Genomic DNA, 22,616 nt, shown 5'->3' on the forward strand with positions numbered 1-22,616 from the left:
ACTTTAGAAAGTTGCTGAAAACTTATCTCTTTTCTAAATTTCTGACAAACTAATTATCGTTGTATTCTTCATAAAATTTATTTGTTTTCTCTTCCTTAGTATAATCTTTTGTAAACCGCATAGAACTTACGGTTATGCGGTCTAGAATTTTGTTATATTATGTTAAGTGGAGGAGTAGCCTAATTGTTAGTGCAATGGCCTGAAAATCAGGTTCAATTCCCACTTTAGCTCCTTGTGAGTCTGGACAAGCCACTTAACCCCCATTGCCTCAGGTACAAAATAAGTACCTGTATCTAACATGCCAAACTGCTTTGGTTGTAACCACAGAAAGAGGTAGATCATATACCATCCCATTTTTATCATTTTAACTCAATAGGTCTTACATTCCTGGACTGTTTTAAACTTTCCTCGGAATTCGGAAGTTAAGGTTGCTGATGCAGCGCTCTGGTCCTGAAAAATGCCAACATATCGAGCAGAGGTCTCAAACCCGTGGCATGTGGCCCACCAAGTAATATTTTGAGACCCTCAGATTTATAAAGAATGATTCTTTATGGAAAACTTGTGCCTTAAGTGTCCGGCAGTCACTATAACCTCATGCAAGCGCTTTCCTGCGTCAGTATACGATTATCTATATTGGAAAATTAGGGAAATCTCTTTACATTAAAATTACTGAGCTTTGGAATAATTTTCCCATCCAGCTGCGTATCATGGGCTCCTTCCAATTATTTCAAAAACATCTGAAAATTTGGCTATTTTCAAAAATGTAAATTTTGCTGCTCTCTATATAATCAATAATTCTTCTTTAAATTTCTTGTAAACCATGCCAAGCTCTATTTTTATAGAGAAGATGCGGTATATATGCTTAAGGTTTAGTTTAGTTTAGATGCAGGAAAGCGCTTGCGTGAGGTTACAGCAGTGAGGCGGGCAATGTTCCAGAATGTAAGGTAACCATTGGAGGCAGTGCAGCTTGTGTGTGTGTCCGGTGCTAGAGGTGAAAGTTGACGGCAGTTGTGGACTCGACCACTGGATACTTAAGGCACAAGTTTTCCATAAAGAATCATTCTTTATATCGGTAATACCGAGGGCCTCAAAATAGTTGGTCCAAAATCTTGTCTCTTGCAGTTGATACTTTGATAGTTTTTCACTTTCTGCATGTTGCACTGCTTTCAGCTGTGTATAGCTGAAATTAAAGAAAGCAATTAAAGAAAGATTTACTATAACGAGTTTTACCTCATACAAAGTTGTCATTTCTTTAATAAGACATTAACTATTTTTTCTGCGGCCCTCCAAGTACCTACAAATCCAAAATGTGGCCCTGCAAAGGGTTTGAGTTTCAGACAGTTGATATAGAGGTATCACCTTGGATTGTTTTATATGTCTCTGAGAGTTGATTCTTGTCTTTAGCAACTGACCATCTTCTCAACATATTATCCTTCCTTCACATGTTCATCATTGAAAAATATATACTTTATCTGAGGACAAGTAGGCAGATGACCTTGCGTCAGCGGTTTTTCCTTTGATGTCCAAGGCTCCTAGTGGTGCCGATACAAACCCACATAACTGGTGTGTCTATGGCTAGGTCCTGAACATTGTGAAATTTCCTGCCTGCTTTGCTCTAAACTGCAAAAAAAGGTAGCTAAAAGCCAGGAAATTACAGTACAAAAAACTTTTCGGGTCATCTACATTGAGAATGGCTGGGGACGCTCAACATCCAGCAACGACACCGATACCGACGGTATCGGCAATCTCTACTTGACCAGTGTTGCCTGCCTTGGGAGAAAGCTAAGAGGCTTAAGCATACTTCCCCCCTCCATGCATGCTTCAGCATCATCTCGGTATCTTCACCAATGATGAGCTCTAAACGCCAGATCGCTAACCTTACAGTTGATGTCACTTCTGAAGCTTTTAAATGCACCAGTGCTAAAGTGAATATATTATTGTGAATTGGCTCAGGGCTCCGACGTCCTTTTGAACTAATATAAGCCAGATATTGCTTCAACCTGTGAATAGGCTAATTCACTTTTCTCAAGATTGGATTTTTTGTGAGATGTTTGTATAATGTTACATTCTGGCACTGAGAGCTAATCCATACCAATAGGAAGAAAAATTCTTAATTTTGAAAACAAAAAGTGTGCTATGAATATACATAATACAGCATGAAGAGTTACCTTCCTCTCTGGGAAGCTTTCAATGGCAATTACTCAAAATGCTGAAAAGGTTTATCCTTTAGTCTTGATTTGATAAATGTAGCTCTCCAATTCATTGAAATACTTGTGCAGTATCTGAAACATCTTTTTTTTAAACTAACTTATGAATGCTTATAAATCGACCATAAGATAATTACATATCTCCTATAGCATATGTCCTCAAATACCACTGATCAATAACTTGGGATGTTTCCAGTACGTCTTACTAGTAGAATTAGATGGAAAAGAGAGCTTGATTTTCTCTTTCTTACTCTTAAATTTTTGTAGGTGTGATTTAGGAAAATCAAAACCCATCAAAAATAGAAAAGGTATATAAAAAAGTAACAAACCTGTGGAAACCCGTGTGGAAACTTTTATGAGAAGTCAATTTAACCCATGATTCACCAAGTGCTTTTAATATTTATACCAAGTAATTTTAGTTGTATGACTTTATGAAATCTCAGCAACCATCTAAATTAAGGCTCTTTGGTGAGGGGGGGGAAACACACTAAGAATTTTGCCAGTTTGTCAAGTTTATTGGAATACATCACCTTAGTCTCTTGTTTTGTAACATTCGGTCACAACCAGGTTCAGTTAAAATGTATTTCATAGAAAAACATCTCCAAGTTAAAATAAGAAAATACATTACACATATTTCTTGGCTAATCTGTCACATAGGTCAACAACTGATGCTATGTTCAACTGCTCAGATGAAGGAACTATAGTGGTAGCCTGAGATACCACATATTATATTGTCCAGTGTTATGCCATGACTTCCAACATGTGCTGAAGTAAAGCAGAGTGCAAAAACCTTCCACCATAAAAAAAATCTTTTGTTAACAATGGAGAAACAATACTTTTCAAATATATTCTACTGTGTTTGTTTCATACATACAGTACAATGATTACGGTATTAGTCCCACTGAATTCTCCTGTTGCTTGTCCCCAACTTTTCTAGAAAGGCAAACTGTTTTTACTAGCTTAATGCATATTTACATCAAGACATGCAAATTTAAAGTACCACAGGATATTTTACTGCAGAGCTAAAAAAATAAAAATACTATGGAACTTTAATGTCCCAGTCATGTTATAATTTGATATGGTTTTTTTCAATGATGTTCCGAGTGTGTGAAATATAACACAGAATATAGTGAAGACAGATAAGAGTTCCTAGGATTTTTTTTTGTTTGCTTTTTTTACATTTCCGGCTACCTTCATGAATCCTACAGATAAATAACGTGAGCTCTAGCGTCGAAACCAAAGCCAGCTGTTGAGTAGCCAAAAAGCCACAGTAATAGAGTACATAACCATTTCTCTTTTGGCACGCTCTTTATTTTCTTCTTCCAGAAGAAGCAAGCGACGATTTAGTTTGATTATCTATGAAAAGGGAATCAAAGTTTACATTTTAGTGCACGTTATTAACTATAAATCAGATTTCTGTGACAATGCACTTGCTACCTTAGTTTTCAACCTAATCAAATTCAGATCTGGTCTCCATGTAGTTTCCAAAACTTCTCTTTAAACCTAAGGATGGTTATTGCAGTTAAGATTCTACTCCTGGCAGAATTCTGCACGACTCTGCAATGCAAAATTTATGAAGTGCAGAGTCACTCAGAATTCCCCCTTTCCCACGCAAAATCTTAGACAGTGTCAGCTGTCAGGTAGCAGTATCAGCAGTGATTTCCACAAGTTGCCAAATGGCAAACCCAGAAGTTTATTTGCGGCAGGCAGCATGTGTGACTTGCTGCCAATACTGTAACCCGATGAAGCAAGCCTTACTAGAGAGTACAGGGGAGGGGAAGGAAGGAAAGATGTTGGAATGGGGGAGGGGCGGTGGAGAAGAAGGAAAGATACTGGCACAAGGGGAGGGGAGAGGAAGGAAAGATGCTGGCACAAGGGGAGGGAGACATGCGTGGTGAGGGGAGAGGGTGAAATGTTGCACATTATTATGGAGGGGAGGAAGGGAGAGATAGGTACATGGAGGGAGACAGAGATGTTTGACCCAGGACACAAGGCAAAGGGAGAGAGAGAGATGGTGAACAGTGGGAAAGAAACAGAAATATTGGATATAGCAGTGGCTGGGAGGGAGAGAGTGCTGCATGGAAGAGGTAAGCAAGGGAGGGAGTGAGGTATTGAACATAGGGGTGGATGTGAGGGAGAGAAGGAGGGAGATGTTGGATCCAGGAGCAGAATGGAGTGATGAAGAGATGACTAGCAATGGAAGTGAAGGAAAAGAGGGGGAGAAATAGAAACATGATGGCAGATAAAGGCCAAATGGCCCATCTAGTCTGCCTATCCGCAGTAACCATTATCTCTTTTTCTCTCTCTGAGAGATCCCTCATGCCTATCCCAAGCTTTCTTGAATTCAGACAGTCTCTATCTCCACCACTTCTTCTGGGAGACTGAGCCACACATCTACCACCCTTTCTATAAAAAAGTATTTCCTTAGATTACTCTGGAGCCTATCACCTCTTAACTTCATCCTAAGCCCTCTCATTCCAGTGCTTCCTTTCAATTGAACAAGACTCAACTCGTGCGCATTTATGCCATGTAGGTATTTAATTGTCTTTATTATATCTCCCCTCTCCCGCCTCTCCTCTAAAGTATTCATATTGAGATCTTTAAGTCTGTCCCCATATGCCTTAGACCAGGGATGTCCAATGTCGGTCCTCGAGGGCCGCAGTCCAGTCGGGTTTTCAGGATTTCCCCAATGAATATACATGAGGTCTATTTGCATGTACTGCTTTCATTGTATGCTAATAGATCTCATGCATATTCATTGGGGAAATCCTGAAAACCCGACTGGATTGCGGCCCTCGAGGACCGACATTGGACACCCCTGCCTTAGACGAAGACCACGCATTATTTTAGTAGCCTTCCTCTGGACCGACTCAATCCTTTTATATCTTTTTGAATATGCGGTCTCCAGAATTGTACACAATATTCTAAATGAGGTCTTACCAGAGTCTTATACAGGGGCATCATTACCTCCTTTTTCCTACTAGCATCCTCCTAGCTTTCACCATCACCTTTTCAACCTGTTTGGCCACCTTAAGATCATCACATATAATCACACCCTAGTCCCGCTCTTCTGTCGTGCACATAAGTTCTTTACCCCTAAACTGTACCGTTCCTTCGGGTTTTTGCAGCTCAAATGCATGACCTTGCATTTTTTAGCATTAAATTTTAGCTGCCAAATTTCAGACCATTCTTCAAGCTTCACTAGGTTTTTTTTCATGCTATTCACACCATCCAGGATGTCTACTCTATTGCAGATTTGGTATCATCCACAAAGAGGCAAATCTTACCTGACAGCCCTTCAGCAATATCGCTTATAAAAATGTTAAAAGAACAGGTCCAAGAACAGAACCTTGAGGCACACCACTGGTAACATCCCTTTCCTCCATTGACCACTACCCTCTGTTGTGTCCACTTAACCAGTTCTTGACCCAGACCATCACGTTGGGGCCCATCCCAAGAGAACTCAGTTTTATTAGACATCTGTGTGGAACACTGTAAAAGGCTTTGCTAAAATCTAAATACACCAAATCTAGTGTACTCCCTCTATCCAATTCTCTGGTCACCCAGTCAAAGAAATTGATCAGATTTTCTGACAAGATCTACCTCTAATGAATCCATGTTGCCTTTGGTCCTGTAATCCACAGGATTCCAGAAACTTTACCATTCTCTGTTTTAGAAGTGTTTCCATTAATTTGCTTACCATAGAAGTCAGACTTACTGGCCTGTAATTCCCTACTTCTTCCTTACTTCCACTTTTGTGTAGAGGAACCACATCCGCCCATCTCCAATCCTCCGGTACCACTCTGCACTCTAGAGAAGTATTAAAAAGGTCAGTCAGCGGAGCCACCAGAACTTCCCTAACTTCCTTCCGCACCCTCGGATGTACACCATCCGGCTCCATCGCTTTATCTACCTTTAATTTAGCTATCTCCTCATGAACACAACCCTCTGAACATCAATCGAGGTCTACCACTCCACCATCCCTATTTGCATTTATCTTCTGCGGTTCCACTCCCGGATCTTCAGCCGTGAACACAGAACAGAAATATTTGTTAAGCAATTCAGCCTTTTCTTTTTCAGTTTCTACATATTCCTCCCCTTCACTTTTGAGTCTCATAATACCACTTTTGCACTTCTTCCTATCACTGATATATCTAAAAAATATTTTGTCTCCCCGTTTTACCGTATCAGCTATTTTTTCTTCCATTTGTATATTTGCTTTCCTGACTTCTCGATCAGCCTCTCTTAACATTTCCACATATTTTTGCCTGTCTTCCTCTTTCTGCGATCTTTTGTAGTTTATGAAAGCTAACCTCTTATTCCTTTCCTTCTCAGCTACTATTTTTAAGAACCAAAGTGGCCTTCTTTTCCTCCTACCTTTACTTACTTGCCTCACAAAAAGATTTGTCGCCCTTACAATAACTCCTTTCAGTTTTGCCCACTGCATTCCTTCCAGACATTCCTATCCAGATAACAATTCCTTGACATAATCCCCCATCTGAACAAAGTTTGTTTTTTTTAAAGTCTAGAACTCTTACTTTTGAATGAGCCCTCTCTATACTAGTCTTAATATTAAACCGTACCATGCAGTGATCACTGGATGCCAGATGATCACCCACTATAACATCAGAAACACTTTCCCTGTTTGTAAGCACTAACTCCAGTATGACCCAATCTTGCATAGGTTCCATTATCAACTGCTGGAACAGTTCTCCTTATAGAGAATCCAGGATCTCCCTACTTCTAGAAGACCCTGCAAAAGGGATACTCCAATCAACATCTGGTATGTTAAAATCACCTATTAGAAAACTTCCCCTTTTTTAGATATATTCTGAATGTGTACTATTAAATCTCTGACCACTTCTTCTGTCTGTGAAGGAGGCCTATATATCACACCAATGTAAATATGAGGGCTGTTCAAAAAGTATCAGACCTTAATTTTTCTTGCATAAACAAAAAGCTAGGGAGGAATGATTTGGTGCACGTATGTAGGCGACCCTAATGCGCATGCTTGAATTTTTCCCGCATACAGAAGCTGTCAGTCGCCAGCAGACTGACGATGAGTGAGGAAGTGTAAGTGAGCACCATCCGATTTTCATTTTTGACAAAATGACAGAAAAAGCTAATGCTACTGCATTAAATTTTGTGTAAAGCTTGGCGATTCCCAAGTGGAAACGATCCACACGATTAAACAGGCCTTGGGGGGCAAAGCAATGGGCACCACATAGATAAAGGAGTGGTACAACCACTTTAGAGATGGCCACACATCAGTGGAGAGTGAAGCACATTCTGGTAAGCCCTCAACATCCGGAAATGAGATCGTCATTGACCAAGTGAGGACCCTGGTGATGCAGTCGAATCACGATCAGAGAACTTGCAACGTTGGATCTGTTCATTCCATTTTGACTGAGGATTTGGGCTTCAGGAGAATTTCAGCGAAGTTTGTGCCAAAGCTGCTAATGATCGAGCAGAAGCAAACTCCGTTTGGAGATCAAACAGGACATGCTGGAGACTGTGAATAGTGATCTCAACTTCCTCAGCACAGTGATCACTGGAGATGAGTCCTGGAACTCAGAAATCAAGTTGATGTCATCACAATGGAAGCATTCAACATCCCTGAGGCAAAAAAAAAAAATCAAGCAGGTCCACAGCAATGTCAAAGTCATGCTGACCGTCTTCTTTGACTCCAGTGGCATGGTTCATCACTTGTACGCACCACACAGCACAACCATCACCAAGGGGTACTACTAAGAGGTTCTGTGTCGCCTTCGTAACGCTGTGAGATGTAAACAGCTGGACTTATGGGCAGCGGGCAATTGGCAGTTCCATCACGATAACTCACCTTCCAATTCTTCACATTTGATAAGGAGTTTACTGGCCAAACACAACACACCTGTGATTCTTCAGGCATTTAATTCTCCCAACATGGCTCTGAGTGACTTCTGGCTTTTCCCTAAGCTGAAAATGCCCCTGAAAGGGACCAGATTTAACATAGAAAATGATGGCAGAAAAGGGCCACGGCCCAACAAGTCTGCCCACTCTAATGACCCACCCCCCTAATTTTTTTCTTGAAGTGATCCCACATGCTTATCCCATTTTTTCTTAAAATCTAGCACGCTGCTGGCCTCAACTACCTGCAGTGGAAGATCATTCCAATGATCAATGACTCTTTCGGTGAAGAAATACTTCCTGGTGTCGCTATGAAATCTCCCACCCCTGATTTTCAATGGATGCTCTCTTGTTGCCATAGGTCCTTTAAGTTAAGAGAAGACATCATGCAGAATGCGACAGACCAGTTGCGAGTAATTTCAAAAGTGGCAGAACTGTTGGAAGTGTGTGGCAGCCCAAGGGGACTACTTTGAAGGAGATTAGTATAAGATTGTTGTATCTGAATATAAGTATTTTTATGAATAAAGGTCTGATACTTTTTGAACAGCACTTGTATATTTACCATTCCCTCTTTCCAAATTGATCCACAGTGCCTCTTCCTTGCCCTCCAGATCCTGCAATTGTGTAGCTTTAATATGATCTTTAACATATAAACGCTACTTCCCCTCCTTTTCTTCCTATCCTGCCTTTCCTGAACAGATTATAGCCCGGTATAACCATGTCTCTGTGATCGCCACTATATCCAAGTCATCTTCCTTCATCACTACCTCTAGATCCAGAATCTTGTTTCCCATACTTCGAGCATTAGTATTTACTGCTTTCCAGACATTGCCCCCTTTCCCCGTCCATTTAGAGGTATTCAGTGATTTACTTACCTTAGGGCTTATACTCACCCGGTGGCTTTGATCACCCTGCCCCATCACTTCTAGTTTAAAGCCCTCTTCAGTAGATTAGCCAGCCTGCCACCGAAGACACTTCTTCCCTTCTTTGATAGATGTATACCATCCCTGCTTGGCAGTCCTTGGAAAATCATCTCATGGTCCAGGAAGCCAAAACGCTCTCAACGACACCATCTACATAGCCACACATTCATCTCCAGGGAGAATGGACGAGAATACCACCTGCGCACTCAACTGCTTTACCTTCTCTCCCAGAGCCACAAAGTCACTTTTGATATGTTTGCAGGGATACCTGGCAGTGTCATTAATACCAATGTGGATGAGCAGCATCGGATAATGGTCATCAGGCTTGATGAGTCTTGGCAATCTCTCTGTAACATCTTGGATTTCAACACCAGGTAGGCAGCATACCTCCCGGGACATCATGACTGGTCTGCAGAAGGATGCCTCTGAAGGGAATCACCAACCACCACTTCCTTATGCTTCCTAGTGGTCATGGATCCAGCAATTTTAGGGATGTCAAGCTTTGGTTCCTCTTCTCCCTGGGATGCTCTCATCTCCTCCACTTCCAGGACAGAATACTGGTTCTTCAGTTCAAAGGCAGGTGGAGTCATAGTACTAATCTTGCAGGGTTCCATAACCTGAGTCCTGCTGTCTTCCTTCAACACAGCCTCTTCTTCCCCACTGCTGGAAATTTTTAACGCCTCATGAACCATTTCATCGATGTACCTCTCATTCTCATGGATGCCTCTCAGTTCCTTTACTTCCTTCATGAGGGATTCAAGCTGAAGACAGCTTGCACATGGAACCACTCTCTCTGCCTGGGTAACATTTTCTGTCTGCACAGAGACAGAAGCTATAACCTGAGCAGCAGCTTTGGTGACCCAATATTTCCCCAACCATAATATGTGTTGTGTAAGTAATTATACCTGGAAGAAAAAAGAACAAACAGAAAAATCCTACCAAACCAATGCTAAAGAGCCAAACAAGCTCTGCCTTGGGGTGGGCGGGTGGGAATTAACCTCAAGTGTCACCTGTGGAGACTGATCTCTAAAAAAATATTTAGAGTTCAGTCAAACTAAGAAGCTGAAACCAGCCATTGGTCTCTCCTCAAGGAGCACTTTTCAGTTCGAGTGAGAGGATTGACCCCCCCCCCCCAATTAAATATAGCGCACTTGGCCTGACTTAAGAGTTTTCCAGGCCTGTCTCCCACTTACTACTCCCCAAAGTCTCCAAAAGGTCCTAAACAGATCCAAAGAAGCCTTTTAGTCAACAGCTCTCTCCTCAAGCAAATTATATATGTAGTTAAGAGGTTGCTGTTAAAACTAATTTTTAATGCTGAACCTCTACAACCTCTCCCTTAGAACCAGGCTTACTAAGGATTAGGCACTAGGCGAGCATTCCTCCCCTCAAGGGTCACCTGTGGAGTCTGATCTCTAAGAAGTCCTGGACCATGGGGAAAATTCAGGAGGGAAGAGAGCAGAGGGAGATGTCAGGCTACAAGGGTGGGGATGGAAGGAAGAGAGAACAGATGCTGGGCTATAAGAGTGGAAGAAGGAAGACACTGAGAATGGTAGAACCCTGAGAGGGAGGAAAGGGTGGCAAGAAAACAGATGACAGGATAGATAATACAGAGGGTAGAAATATGGTAATGGGGAATACGTTGAAGATGAAAAGGAATGGAGAGCTGAGGAAAGACTGAGATGGGGAATGGGAGGAAAGATGGAAATTTGATAAGTAGCTGAAAAGTGGAAAAGAGAAGGTTAAGAAAAAGGCAGAAAAGAGCTAAAAAGGAATGATCAATATGTTAGAGGCAAGTGTAGTAAGAGAATAGACATGAGAAAGGAGAAAAGACAAATGGATAGCAGTTGCTTGAAGGAGAATTAGCAGACAACAGAAAAGAGAAGCTGGAATCAACATAATGAAAAATCAAAACATCCAGACAACAAAGGTAGTAGAAAACCATTTTAAATGTTTTAAATGTAATATGGATAATAGCAAAAATATTGTCTAAATTTAGTCAAACTTGCAGAATTTGCTAATTTTGTGCACAGAATTTAGATTTTTTTTTTTTTGCACAGAATTCCACCATGAGCAAGATTTAGAACCCAGACAGTTGCTTAATTATAGATGAATAGTTTAATGCTAAACTATAGATGTGAACATTTCTCAATGCCTTATGCTTGCTGCTTTGCAGATTAAATAAAATAATGCCAAACAGAAGAGAATTGTCTCTAATTCTGTTTCTATTATTGAAGAAATTGTAGAAAAATAAGTAAACAATATTTACAAGGAAAGATAGAAGAACCTGCTGTATTTAAACTCATCTAGAGGTGATTTTACAAACCTGTCTTCTTAAAGAAGTGGCGTCCACAATTGTCATGTCATCAGGTGTTCCTTCCATCGTGGAATCTACATGTCTGAATAAGGCAAAGTACAATACGTATTAAAGGCCAGAAAATATGCAGCTTGATCACCACTAATACTTCTATAACGACCACTGATCTTACCAGAAAATCAGCATATCCTTCACATCCATAAAAGAACTGGTAAAAGATTAGGTCATACCTAATTTTGAGCGTATAATAATCAGTCTGCATCTCTGCATGAATATTAGAGACTTCCAAAACAGCAGTGAGCAAACCTTTTAAGCTGCAGCCCTATCTGTGCCTTCCTCTCTTTACTCCCAGTCTTCTTTGCTTAACAATGCCCCTACACATATAGCCTCCCCTAGCTTATTTTTTTCACACCCCAACTCCTCATCCTCCAAGCCATTCCATCACATCCCCCATTTCCAAGCACCTCTTTCAAGCAATGACCTCCTCTGCTGCCAAGGGTGATAATTTATAGGAAATATGACACCTACTGGATTCTCTTTTAGTCCAAAAATTCTGTTATTTATAAATAAAGACAGAGATTACTCTTTAATCCCTTTAGATTTAGCTTTAACATCTTTTTTCAGTTTTAGCTCAACCAGTGCCCTGATGCTCAAAACCTAACATCAGCACTAAAGACGATTATTGCTGGACTAGTTCTAATGGTCTTCAGTGGGGGTATGGGGGGGCTCTGGTTGGACAGGGTTGGACCTAGACTAGCTGGGGGGGGGGGGAAGGTTGAGAAATGACTTTTTTTTTTTTTTAAATTAAGGCTGGAAAGAGGGGATCTGGTCTGCTGCCAGATGTGATTGCGGAGAAGGAGGGAAAGGGAAGAGTTGTTGGATTAATTTGGGGAATTATTGCTGCAACATGTGGGGTTTTTTCTCTTAATGTCAACTTTTCTTTTAGTGCCTGAGCCAATCACCTCTCTCAGGCCCTTGAATTAAAGTTGACATTTTGTGCGCTGAGCTGCAAGTTTGCTATGATTTTAGCACAGCATGATGGTTTTATGATGAATGATTGGTTCTGAATGGCTGTTTATAGGACTGTCCTATTTTATAATGGAGTTCCTATTTATTTCAATACTTTTATTTTATATAATGCAAACCGCTTGGATCTGTGATAAGTGAAGCCTGAAGAAAGGCCAGCACCACCGAAACCGGAGTGGAGAATGCTCCACATGTTCTTGGGCAGAAACAGTAGTCGACTTCTTGGACTTGAGAAAGGTGTCAATGACTATGTTGGAATAACCCTAATTCTTTGCGTTCAATAGCCATGCCATAAGAGCAAAGCGACTCAGATCCTCCATGCATACTGAACCGTGAGAGCAGGTCTACTCTGGAAGCACCCGCATCCTGAGGCCTTGGCCTGATTGAAGCCGCATCAGATATGCATACCACGGAATGCAAGGCCAGTCTGCAGCCACCAAAATGACTCTTCCTTGATGAAAGCAGAATAGAAACACTCCTTCCAGCTCGTGTACAGAAGGGAAAATCTGCAGGTGGCAGTAGAGCTCACAGTGAAGTAGAAGGGAAAAGAAAAAATCAGGAGTGGATTGCTTCTGCAGATGGCTCATGGCCATGGGGAGATAACCTGATTGTCTAGAATGACACACCTATTGCACTAGAAATCAAGTTTTTTAAACTTTATACATGTAACAAGCAAGCAAATCATATTGTTATTAAAAGTACGGTCAACGTGTTTTACAAGTAACAGGTGGTTCATAGGATAAAATAATGCTGCCTGCTTCTTACATTTCAGTATTACAAAATTCAAGTATGTGGGTTCTTTTGATACTGTACTCAGTGGTGTAGTAAAGGGGGGGGGGGGCGGCCCCAGGCGCCATGTTGATGGCACTGGCACCCCTCTCCTCTCCACCCCCACTTCTTCCCACACCTCCCTTCACGCATGCCCCTCTTCCCTTCTCCATACCTCTAGGTGTTCCCCACTGTGAGCATCAACTTCAATGTGCTTCTCGCAACCACGTCATCTCTCCTGCTAATGTCACTTCCAGGTGCCGCGCATAGGAAGTGACATCAGAGGAAGAGCCAACAGGGTCGCAAGAAGCATGGTGAAGTTCTTGTTGCTCACAGTAGTGAATTAGAGGTACGCTTTGGAAGGTGGGGTGTGCTCACGGCACAGGGATCGGAGAAGGAGCGGAAGGGCAGAGACAAGGGCGCCACCGCCCCCCGGCGCCTCTCACCCTCGCTATGCCATTCACTGTACTTAAGTGCAAGAGAAGCCCCCCCCCAGGACAAATAGCTCACAAAAATGCATGAAATACAATATATGATAAAGTTCAGCAAAAACAGAAACAAATGACAGGGGCTAATCAAATTCTGATGTACAAATTTATTTGTTCTCTTTATGGATCTAAATTTATAAAATATGGCCTCTCTAAAACATAAAAATGGCAGAGAATTTTTATTTTAGCAAAATATTTCCTTTTATATAATGTACTGAATTTTGCATTTCATTAACAAGTTAACAAAATACAATATTTTCTCTGTCACCTACATGAAATCCTTGGATGTAGCAGGTAGTTTCAATTGGTTAATATTCATAATTTCAAACAGGTTTTTTTTCTATATACCTCAGTCCTAAGTCAGGGATATGTTGGATACAGTCTATCAACTTGCTGCTAAATGAACTTCTTAATACTTGCTAAACAGGCAACATAATTGGGGTTGACATTTTCAGCCCAAGAGAGTTCACTTAAGTTCAGCAAAATATCCAAGTTGAAGCAATTTGTCTGGCCTATCTTCAAAACTGCACTATAGCACATACATATTGGCCCATATTCTATAAACAGTGCCTAAGTGCAAACACTGTTTAAAAAACCTTTTAAAAGATTTTTCAAGGCACCAGAATCATGCCTATGGAAGTGTTTTACAATGCCTAGCGTCACTGTTGGCATGGCTTACGCCACATTAGGTGCCATAAAGCGCCTCTGTAGGCATGATTCATGTCAAAGGTAGGCGCTGAAAATGTAGGCCTTGAAAATCCTGGCCTACATTTCTGGTGCCTATCTTTCTCAAAGGCACAATTATCTAAACAGCGCTGTCACGTGATTGACATGCGATCAGCAGCCGCATCACCAAAACCGCAGTAAGATGTCCTGCACTTAACTCCATGCTAGTAGATAAGTGCAGCATGTTAACTGCCAAATGCCTTCCGTGCCCACTCTGCTCATGCCACACCTGCGACACAAAAAGCGCTTAACATGGTTTAGTATAAAAACCCCATAAAGCCTCAAATAGTCAGCAACTTTTAATAGTTTTCTTCTTCTTTTGGGAGTTCATCAGTGTTATGTGTTCAAGGACCTATTTTAAATTTGGCCACTCCTTTGAATTGGTCAACTGAATTGCCTTTTTCTATCCTAGCATAGATACCAATTTCATATCTGTTTAACAAAGTAAAAAGAAAAGGGGACAAAACAGCCATCATCTAAAAGTATCTAGACACTCATGTGATCCCTCTTTAAATCACTTCACTACCTCCCTATCCACCTTCGCATACAGTTCAAGCTCCTATTGCTGACCTACAAGTGTGCTCATTCTGCTGCCCCTCAATATCTTGCCTCTCTTCTTTCTCCATACAATTTATACCTCCCAGAAAACGCCATTCCCCAGATAAGCTGCTCTTAGCTGTATCCTTTCTCCTCCAAGGCCAATTCCAGACTTCATTCCTTTCATCTAGCTGCCCCTATGCCTGGAATAAATTACTTGAGTTTTTCTGCCAAGCCCCTTCCCTTCCCTTGTTTAAAAGCAGAATGAATACCCACCTTTTTGATATAGCCTTAAATCCATAACCCTACTCCCCACTGCCCACCAACCCAGCCAGCAGATGAATCATTCCCCTTAACTCTATCCATGACATCCTGTTTGTCTGTCTTGACTTTCAAACAGCGACCGTCTTCTTTGTGACTCTGTACAGCGCTGTGTACATCTAGTAGCGCTACAGAAATAATTAATTGTAGTAGTAGTAATCACTGAAGGCCTCGCTTAAAAATGTTTTTACTCCATGGCACACTGAGCCCTCTTTCCATGGCAAACTTCAAATATTTAAATATCTCCCTCATCAGACACTTTCTTCAGTGGTGTTAAGAATATTTAAAAATACAAAACAATCATTTAAAATCTGTAAAAGCAAAAATAAATCTAAACATATTCTAAATGATAGCTATTACTCTTCACTTTACCAAAAAGCCATAATAATTAGAGTGATATAGTATCACAGAAGGCAGCAAAAATCAGCCAAGTACACAACACCCATGTGTATGCACTACAGCCAAACAAATAAACTTTTACCTGATACTGTCATGATGAGGATTAGAAGAAGTGGTAGCAGCTGAACCACCACGCAGTGCTGGCCTAAGGCAGATTTTTGCAGAAAGGAGACAAGAGGAAAAAGTTGGGAAACAGGATGGAAGAGAAAGATCAAACAGTTTACAAGAACAACCACAAAATGGATAAAGAAAACCATCAGGATCATTTTAATTTCAACTGTACCTCAATTATAACCATCAAGCAAGTTTTCAATCCAAAAACAGAACTGCAAAGTAATCAACAACTATCTTTTTGGTTTTGTGCTTAAATTATCCAGAACCTTAGTATACAAAGAAACTAATCTATGAATTCTAACAGATTATGTTGGTCCGGTTTTGGAGTATGAAGTGGCCAAGTTAAAGCTGCTGCCTCAGCACCCTGAGGTTACGAGTTCAATCCCAGTCTTATCTGTGTGACTCTGGGCAAGTCACTTAACCCTCCATTGCCTCAAGTACTTGAGTATTCGATTACTATTCAATGTATTGTAAACCGCTTTAGGTAAAACTCTTCATGAAAAAGGTGACAGATAGACAGATATCTGCTACTTGGATAAATGCCGTTGAAGCAGATATCAGTGGCACTATCCAGTGGCCAAATTTCATCCACATTAGTATTTCTTTTCTCCATGATGACCCGTATATTTAAAAAACCTGATCACTGCAGGCTCGATATTGGGGGGAGGGGGGGAGAGTAAAATTTAGCAAGTTACTGCCTATATATATATCAAGATAGTTACAAAGATTTATTTAAAGTGCAAGGGACAATAATCCAGAGAGAGGAGAATTTACAGATGTGTATTAAAAAATCAGAATACCAATAACAAAAAGCAAGTAGGCAGTAATTACAATAAGGGTAGTTATAACTTAAGGAGTAGAAGAGAACATATAAATCTAGGAAGCAAAAATTATGCTACTGAATGCGAGAACTCAAAGTTTTAGAATGGCTTGTGAGCTTTCCAGATTACAGAGGTAACAGAAACACAAGCACCCTTCATCTTCCTATCATTCTTCCATTGATCCAGTAACAGGTACAAATGTCTGCAAAGAAACCAACTCTCTCTCTAATATGGTATCCTATTATACTCTGGGTAAGCGCTGGTGGAATCTTCTGACCAATAGGATAATCGATTCTGCTGCAAAGTTTCAGTTATGTTTTCTACAGATTTGTAAGATTGCTGTTCTGAAGGTTGTGCATAAATCTTCCCTATTTTTTGAGCTACGGGTCAGAGGGTGGTCAAAGGAGATCGTTCGGATGAAAGGAATGTTACCAGTGATGTGCCTCAAGGTTTGGTTCTTGGGCCTGTTCTTTTTAACATTTTTGTAAGTAATATTGCTGAAGGACTGTCGGGTAAGATTTGCCTCTTTGTGGATAACACCAAAATCTGCAACAGAGTGGACACCTCTGATGGTGTGAACAATATGAGGAAGGATCTAGCAAAGCTTTAAACCCCCAATACATTGCCTAGAGTTTCTCCACCATTATATCAATCAAAATCTTGAAAAATTTACTATTAAAGCCATCTGGGCCCGGGGGTTTTCCTAGTTTTAGCCTCTTAATAATGGTTAATTTCCTTCAGCTTAATTGGCTGATCAGCAATTCTGTCTCCTTGAAGGTTAAATGTAGAAGGGGACAGCCTTCAAAAAAACTCATCATGATTATATGGATCAGGTACCTTGAGTACAGAGTTTCTGATAAATACTCAAGAATGCCTTCATTATACCTTCCTCTATGTGTAACAGGGTATTACCCTTCTGAATTTTAGTGATATCTTACTGTGTCTAATTAGGTTACCCCAAAGTTTCCCAGTTTTACTTCCCCTCTTAAACAGTTTATACAGCAATATATTATATTTAGCCCTTTGGTCTAACAAGGTATCCAAGGCTTTCTTAGTTTTCTGTCTCTCCCAAACAGACAGAAAACTAAGTTGCAATATGTCTTTTTCTCCAGGAGGTCAACTTTCTAGTAAGTTCCAAAATATTTGCATCTCTGTGCCTTTTCATGTGACTGATGCAAAATATAAATTTTCCCTTTCATCACCTTAGCTGTTTCCCAGAGAGTGGTAGCACTTAACTCTCTTCCATCCTCTTGCCCACCCATCTCTTTATATCAAGCAGTAAATTTTAAAAATAATTGTGAAGCCAATAGCAGAGCCAGTGGAAAGTTGCCAGGGGCAGTGGAATTCAGTTTCCACTACTCCAGTAACAGGTCAGAGAGGAAAGGAAGGCCCACCATTGACAACACCATAGCCAACTGAACATATTCATAAAAGTTACTGATGATTGTAAATCAGGCCACCATAACGTTATATGGCTGTCACTGTAAACGGACATTAAACTTTTTGAAACACAAGGAGGCCAATATTCATAGAAACATGATTGCAGATAAAGGCCAAATGACCTATCTAGTCTGCCCATCCACAGTAACCATTATCTCTTTCTCTAAGAGATCCCAGTTGCCTGTCCCATGCCTTCTTGAATTCAGACACAGTATCCGTCTCCACCACTTCTTCCGGGAGACTGTTCCACGCATCTACCATTCTTTCTGTAAAAATGTATTTCCTTAGATTACTCTGGAGCCTATCACCTCTTAACTTCATCCAATGCCCTCTCATTCCAGTGGCTTCCTTTCAATTGAAGAGACTAGACTCATGAGCATTTATACCACGTAGGTATTTAAACATCTCTATCATATCTCCCCTCTCCCGCCTTTCTTCTAAAATGATTTAGCTGGCTGCTGACCAGTAAAATTGCTTGGCTGGGGCTAGCCACTAATTTTCAGTGGCACTTAACCAGTTAAGTGCCACTGAAATTTGAAGTTAGCACCTAACTCAAAGCCAGCTATGTTAGGGGGTGTTCTGGGGGCTGAGCCAGTCATTAAGCAGCTAGTTTAGTGCATAAATAGGACCACATAAAAGTCTGTCCTATTTTTATGCATTAGCCCATGGCTGCTTAAGTGCTGAATATTGACTTAAGCAGCTATGTGTTAGCACAAGTCCTGGATTTGCATATCCAGGAATAACTCCATTGGTAGTGAGCAAAATACTCACCACCACTGGCTGACTATCAGACCTAAGAAGTTTAAACTAATGGCACTTATTTTCAGGGCCGTCCACATATATATTTGGATTTTTTTTAAAAAACAGGATCCCCTTAAACACAATGTTTAAGTGGCTAGAAAAGGCCAGTTAAATTGCCTGTTCGGGACTAACCAGTCATTTTGAGCAGCACTTAACCAGTTAGCACCAAACTCAAAACTGGCTATTTGGGGGGCAGAATTAGCATTTGGTTGGTTAAGTGCTGATATTCAGAATTTAACTGGTCAAGTTACCCACATAAATAGGACTGGTAAAATGTAATGTAATGTAATTTATTTCTTATATACCGCTACATCCGTTAGGTTCTAAGCGGTTTACAGAAAATATACATTAAGATTAGAAATAAGAAAGGTACTTGAAAAATTCCCTTACTGTCCCGAAGGCTCACAATCTAACTAAAGTACTAAATCTAACTAAAAATCAGTTCTACCTTTTTGCTCTAACCCCCAGCTGGTTAAGTGCTGAATATCGGCACTTAGGGGGGAATTCATCAATGTGTGCTATTGTTAAGATGGATTATTTTAGCACAAGGTCTCATTGAATAAAATGGGACCCTGTTCTAAAATAACGCTACTAGGTAAGTCGGGGGAGGGTACAGGCACAAACAACATACCAGGCGAACTAAAATGCCAATACATTTATGAGGCTGAGGAAAGTAGACACCGAAATTCTGGGTCAGGGGTGAGTGCACACACTTTTGAGTCGGGAGTAGGGTCACATCATATTTATGGGTCACATTGTAATTCCGGGTCTAGGGGGAGTACACACTGTAGTTCTGGGTATATGGGGAGTACACATTGTGGTTCTGAGCCTCAGGAAAGCACAAATAACACAAACAATGCTAAAGGTGTTGAAATAGCTCAAACAGGAATATCCCCACTGAGACATAACAAAAATATAACATGGAGGGCTATGTACGTCAACGCACACAGTTTAGGAAACAAGATCCTGGAATTGGAAACAGAAATAAGGAATGCCGATCTGGATGTGGTGGCGATATCCGAAACCTGGCTCACAGACTCCCACGGGTGGGACATGGTCATACCGGGTTACAACTTGCTTCGCCGGGACAGAGAGGGTAGGAAGGGAGGGGGTGTAGCATTATATACTAAAGATGACATTAAGGTCACGAGAATCTCAGATGTCCAGTATACTGGGGAATCCCTTTGGGTTAATTTGGCCAGAGGGAAGGACAAATGCTTGTATCTTGGCGTAATTTACAGACCCCCAAGACAACAGGATGACCTGGATATGGAAATAATCGAAGATACAGAAAATATCACCTTGCGTGGGGACACAGTATTGCTAGGTGACTTCACATGCCTGATGTGGATTGGGTTACACTTACCTCTGCTTCCGGCAGCAGCAGGAGGCTATTAAACTCTATGAAAGGAGCAAGCCTCAGGCAACTGGTGTTGGAACCGACAAGGGATCAGGCAATACTGGACCTGATACTTACCAATGGAGAAAGTGTCACAGAGGTCTCGGTGGGCGACACATTGGCCTCCAGTGACCACAACATGGTATGGTTCAATATCAGGAAAGGTTTCACTAAATCTACTACACTAACCAAAGTCCTCAAATTCAAGGACACAAATTTCAAAGAAATGGGAGACTTCGTTCACCAGGCGCTACAAAGCCAAGAAGAAACCGATAACGTGGAAGACATGTGGTCGACTTTGAAAGCAATCATACAAGAAGCAACAAACCGCTATGTAAAATCAGTAAGTAAACGGCGAAGGAACAAGAAGCCACAGTGGTTTACTGCGGAGATCTCAGACCTGATCAAGGAGAAGAAAAAAGCATTCATCTCTTACAAACAATCAGGGAAGCAGGACTCTAGAGCAGACTACCTGGCCAAATCAAAAGCCGTCAAAACAGCAGTCAGGGAGGCTAAATTCCTCATGGAGGAGTCTCTAGCAAAGAACATCCAGAAGGGAGATAAATCCTTCTTCAGATATATCAGTGATAGAAGAAAAAACTCAGGCGGGATTGTACATCTTAGGAAACCAGACGGAGACTATGTGGAAAAGGATTCGGAAAAAGCCCAACTATTAAATGAATACTTCTGCTCAGTCTTCACCCGGGAAGCGCCAGGGCTCGGCCCTCAGCTACAGACAAGGGTTGGCTCAGTTGACCCGTTTAGTAACTTTGAGTTTACGCCCAGCAGTGTCTACGGTGAGCTGTCAAAGCTCAAGGTTAACAAAGCAATGGGGCCAGACAACCTGCACCCCAGGGTGCTCAGGGAGCTGAGTGATGTCTTGGCGGAGCCACTGTCCGCGCTCTTCAACCTCTCCCTTAGTACAGGCAGCACTGTTGTTGGACTGGAGGACGGCTAACGTCATTCCACTCCACAAGAAAGGCTCAAAGATGGAGACAGCAAACTACAGACCAGTGAGTCTAATATCGATAGTGAGCAAACTAATGGAAACTCTAATCAAACACCAATTAGATAAGATCCTGGATGAGGAGAATCTACGGGATCCCCGACAACATGGATTTACTAAGGGGAGATCCTGCCAATCCAACCTGATCAGCTTCTTTGACTGGGTAACGGGGAAGCTGGATATTGGGGAGTCCCTGGACATCGTGTACCTGGATTTTAGCAAAGCATTCGATAGCGTACCACACCGCAGGTTACTGAGCAAGATAAGTTCTATAGGATTAGGTAACACATTGACGAAATGGGTTGGGAGCTGGCTTGGAGGTAGGCTCCAAAGGGTGGTGGTGAACGGCACCCCCTCCGAAATGACGGAGGTGATTAGTGGAGTACCACAGGGCTCAGTCTTGGACCCAATCCTATTCAACATCTTTATAAGAGACTTGGCAGAAGGGCTTCGAGGTAAAATAACATTATTCGCCGATGACTCCAAACTGAGTAATGTAGTGGGCAAATGCACAACAGACGAAGATTCAGTGCCCGACAACATGATGCACGACCTACTCCTACTGGAGCGATGGTCTAGGACATGGCAACTCAACTTCAATGCCAAAAAATGCAAAGTTATGCACCTGGGCAGCCAGAATCCATGCAAGTCTTATACCCTTAATGGCGAGATCCTAGCAAAAACGGTAGCAGAACGAGACTTGGGGGTAATCGTCAGTGAGGACATGAAGTCTGCCAATCAAGTGGAGCAGGCTTCGTCCAAGGCAAGACAAATCATGGGCTGCATACGAAGGGGTTTCGTCAGTCGTAAGGCGGAAGTCATTATGCCATTGTATAGATCCATGGTGAGGCCCCACCTGGAATACTGTGTGCAATTCTGGAGGCCGCATTATCGCAAGGATGTGCTGAGACTGGAGTCGGTGCAAAGAATGGCCACCCGGATGGTCTCGGGACTCAAGGATCTACCATACGAAAAACGGCTTGACAAATTACAGCTATACTCGCTCGAGGAGCACAGAGAGAGGGGGGACATGATCGAGACGTTCAAGTATCTTACGGGCCGCGTCAAGGCGGAGGAAGATATCTTCTTTTTCAAGGGTCCCACGACAACAAGAGGGCATCCGTTGAAAATCAGGGGCGGGAAACTACGAGGTGACACCAGGAAATTCTTTTTCACTGAAAGAGTGGTTGATCGCTGGAATAGTCTTCCACTACAGGTGATTGAGGCCAGCAGCGTGCCTGATTTTAAGGCCAAATGGGATCGGCACATGGGATCTATTCACAGGGCAAAGGTAGGGGAGGGACATTAAGGTGGGCAGACTAGATGGGCCGTGGGCCCTTATCTGCCGTCTATTTCTATGTTTCTATGTTACTTGTGATAAAATAACCCGTCTTAACAGTAGCACAGATTGATGACTTCCCTCCTTAACTGGCTTTA

General features: G+C 41.6%; 2 protein-coding genes across 12 annotated transcripts in view; one reads left to right on the forward strand and one right to left on the reverse strand.

Annotated features, from left to right (window-relative positions):
- RHBDD1 (rhomboid domain containing 1) overlaps nucleotides 1-22,616 on the forward strand; it is a 157,749-nt gene that overhangs the window by 118,623 nt on the left and 16,510 nt on the right. The gene's annotated exons all lie outside the window — the stretch shown is intronic.
- Nucleotides 3,400-22,616, reverse strand: part of MFF (mitochondrial fission factor) — a 64,346-nt gene continuing 45,129 nt past the window's right edge. For 9 of the 11 annotated variants that reach the window (XM_033958642.1, XM_033958641.1, XM_033958634.1 and 6 more), the window contains 3 exons: nucleotides 15,681-15,743; nucleotides 11,343-11,415; nucleotides 3,400-3,563 (listed from right to left, as the gene is read on the reverse strand). In XM_033958642.1, the coding sequence (XP_033814533.1) occupies nucleotides 3,432-3,563; nucleotides 11,343-11,415; nucleotides 15,681-15,743 (268 nt within the window). In that variant the 3' untranslated portion in view covers nucleotides 3,400-3,431. The remainder of the gene's footprint in view (nucleotides 3,564-11,342; nucleotides 11,416-15,680; nucleotides 15,744-22,616) is intronic. The other 2 variants (XM_033958636.1, XM_033958646.1) reach the window with 1 other exon arrangement.

Source organism: Geotrypetes seraphini, chromosome 9, assembly GCF_902459505.1.
Source record: "Geotrypetes seraphini chromosome 9, aGeoSer1.1, whole genome shotgun sequence".
In the NCBI taxonomy this organism is placed as follows: domain Eukaryota; kingdom Metazoa; phylum Chordata; class Amphibia; order Gymnophiona; family Dermophiidae; genus Geotrypetes; species Geotrypetes seraphini.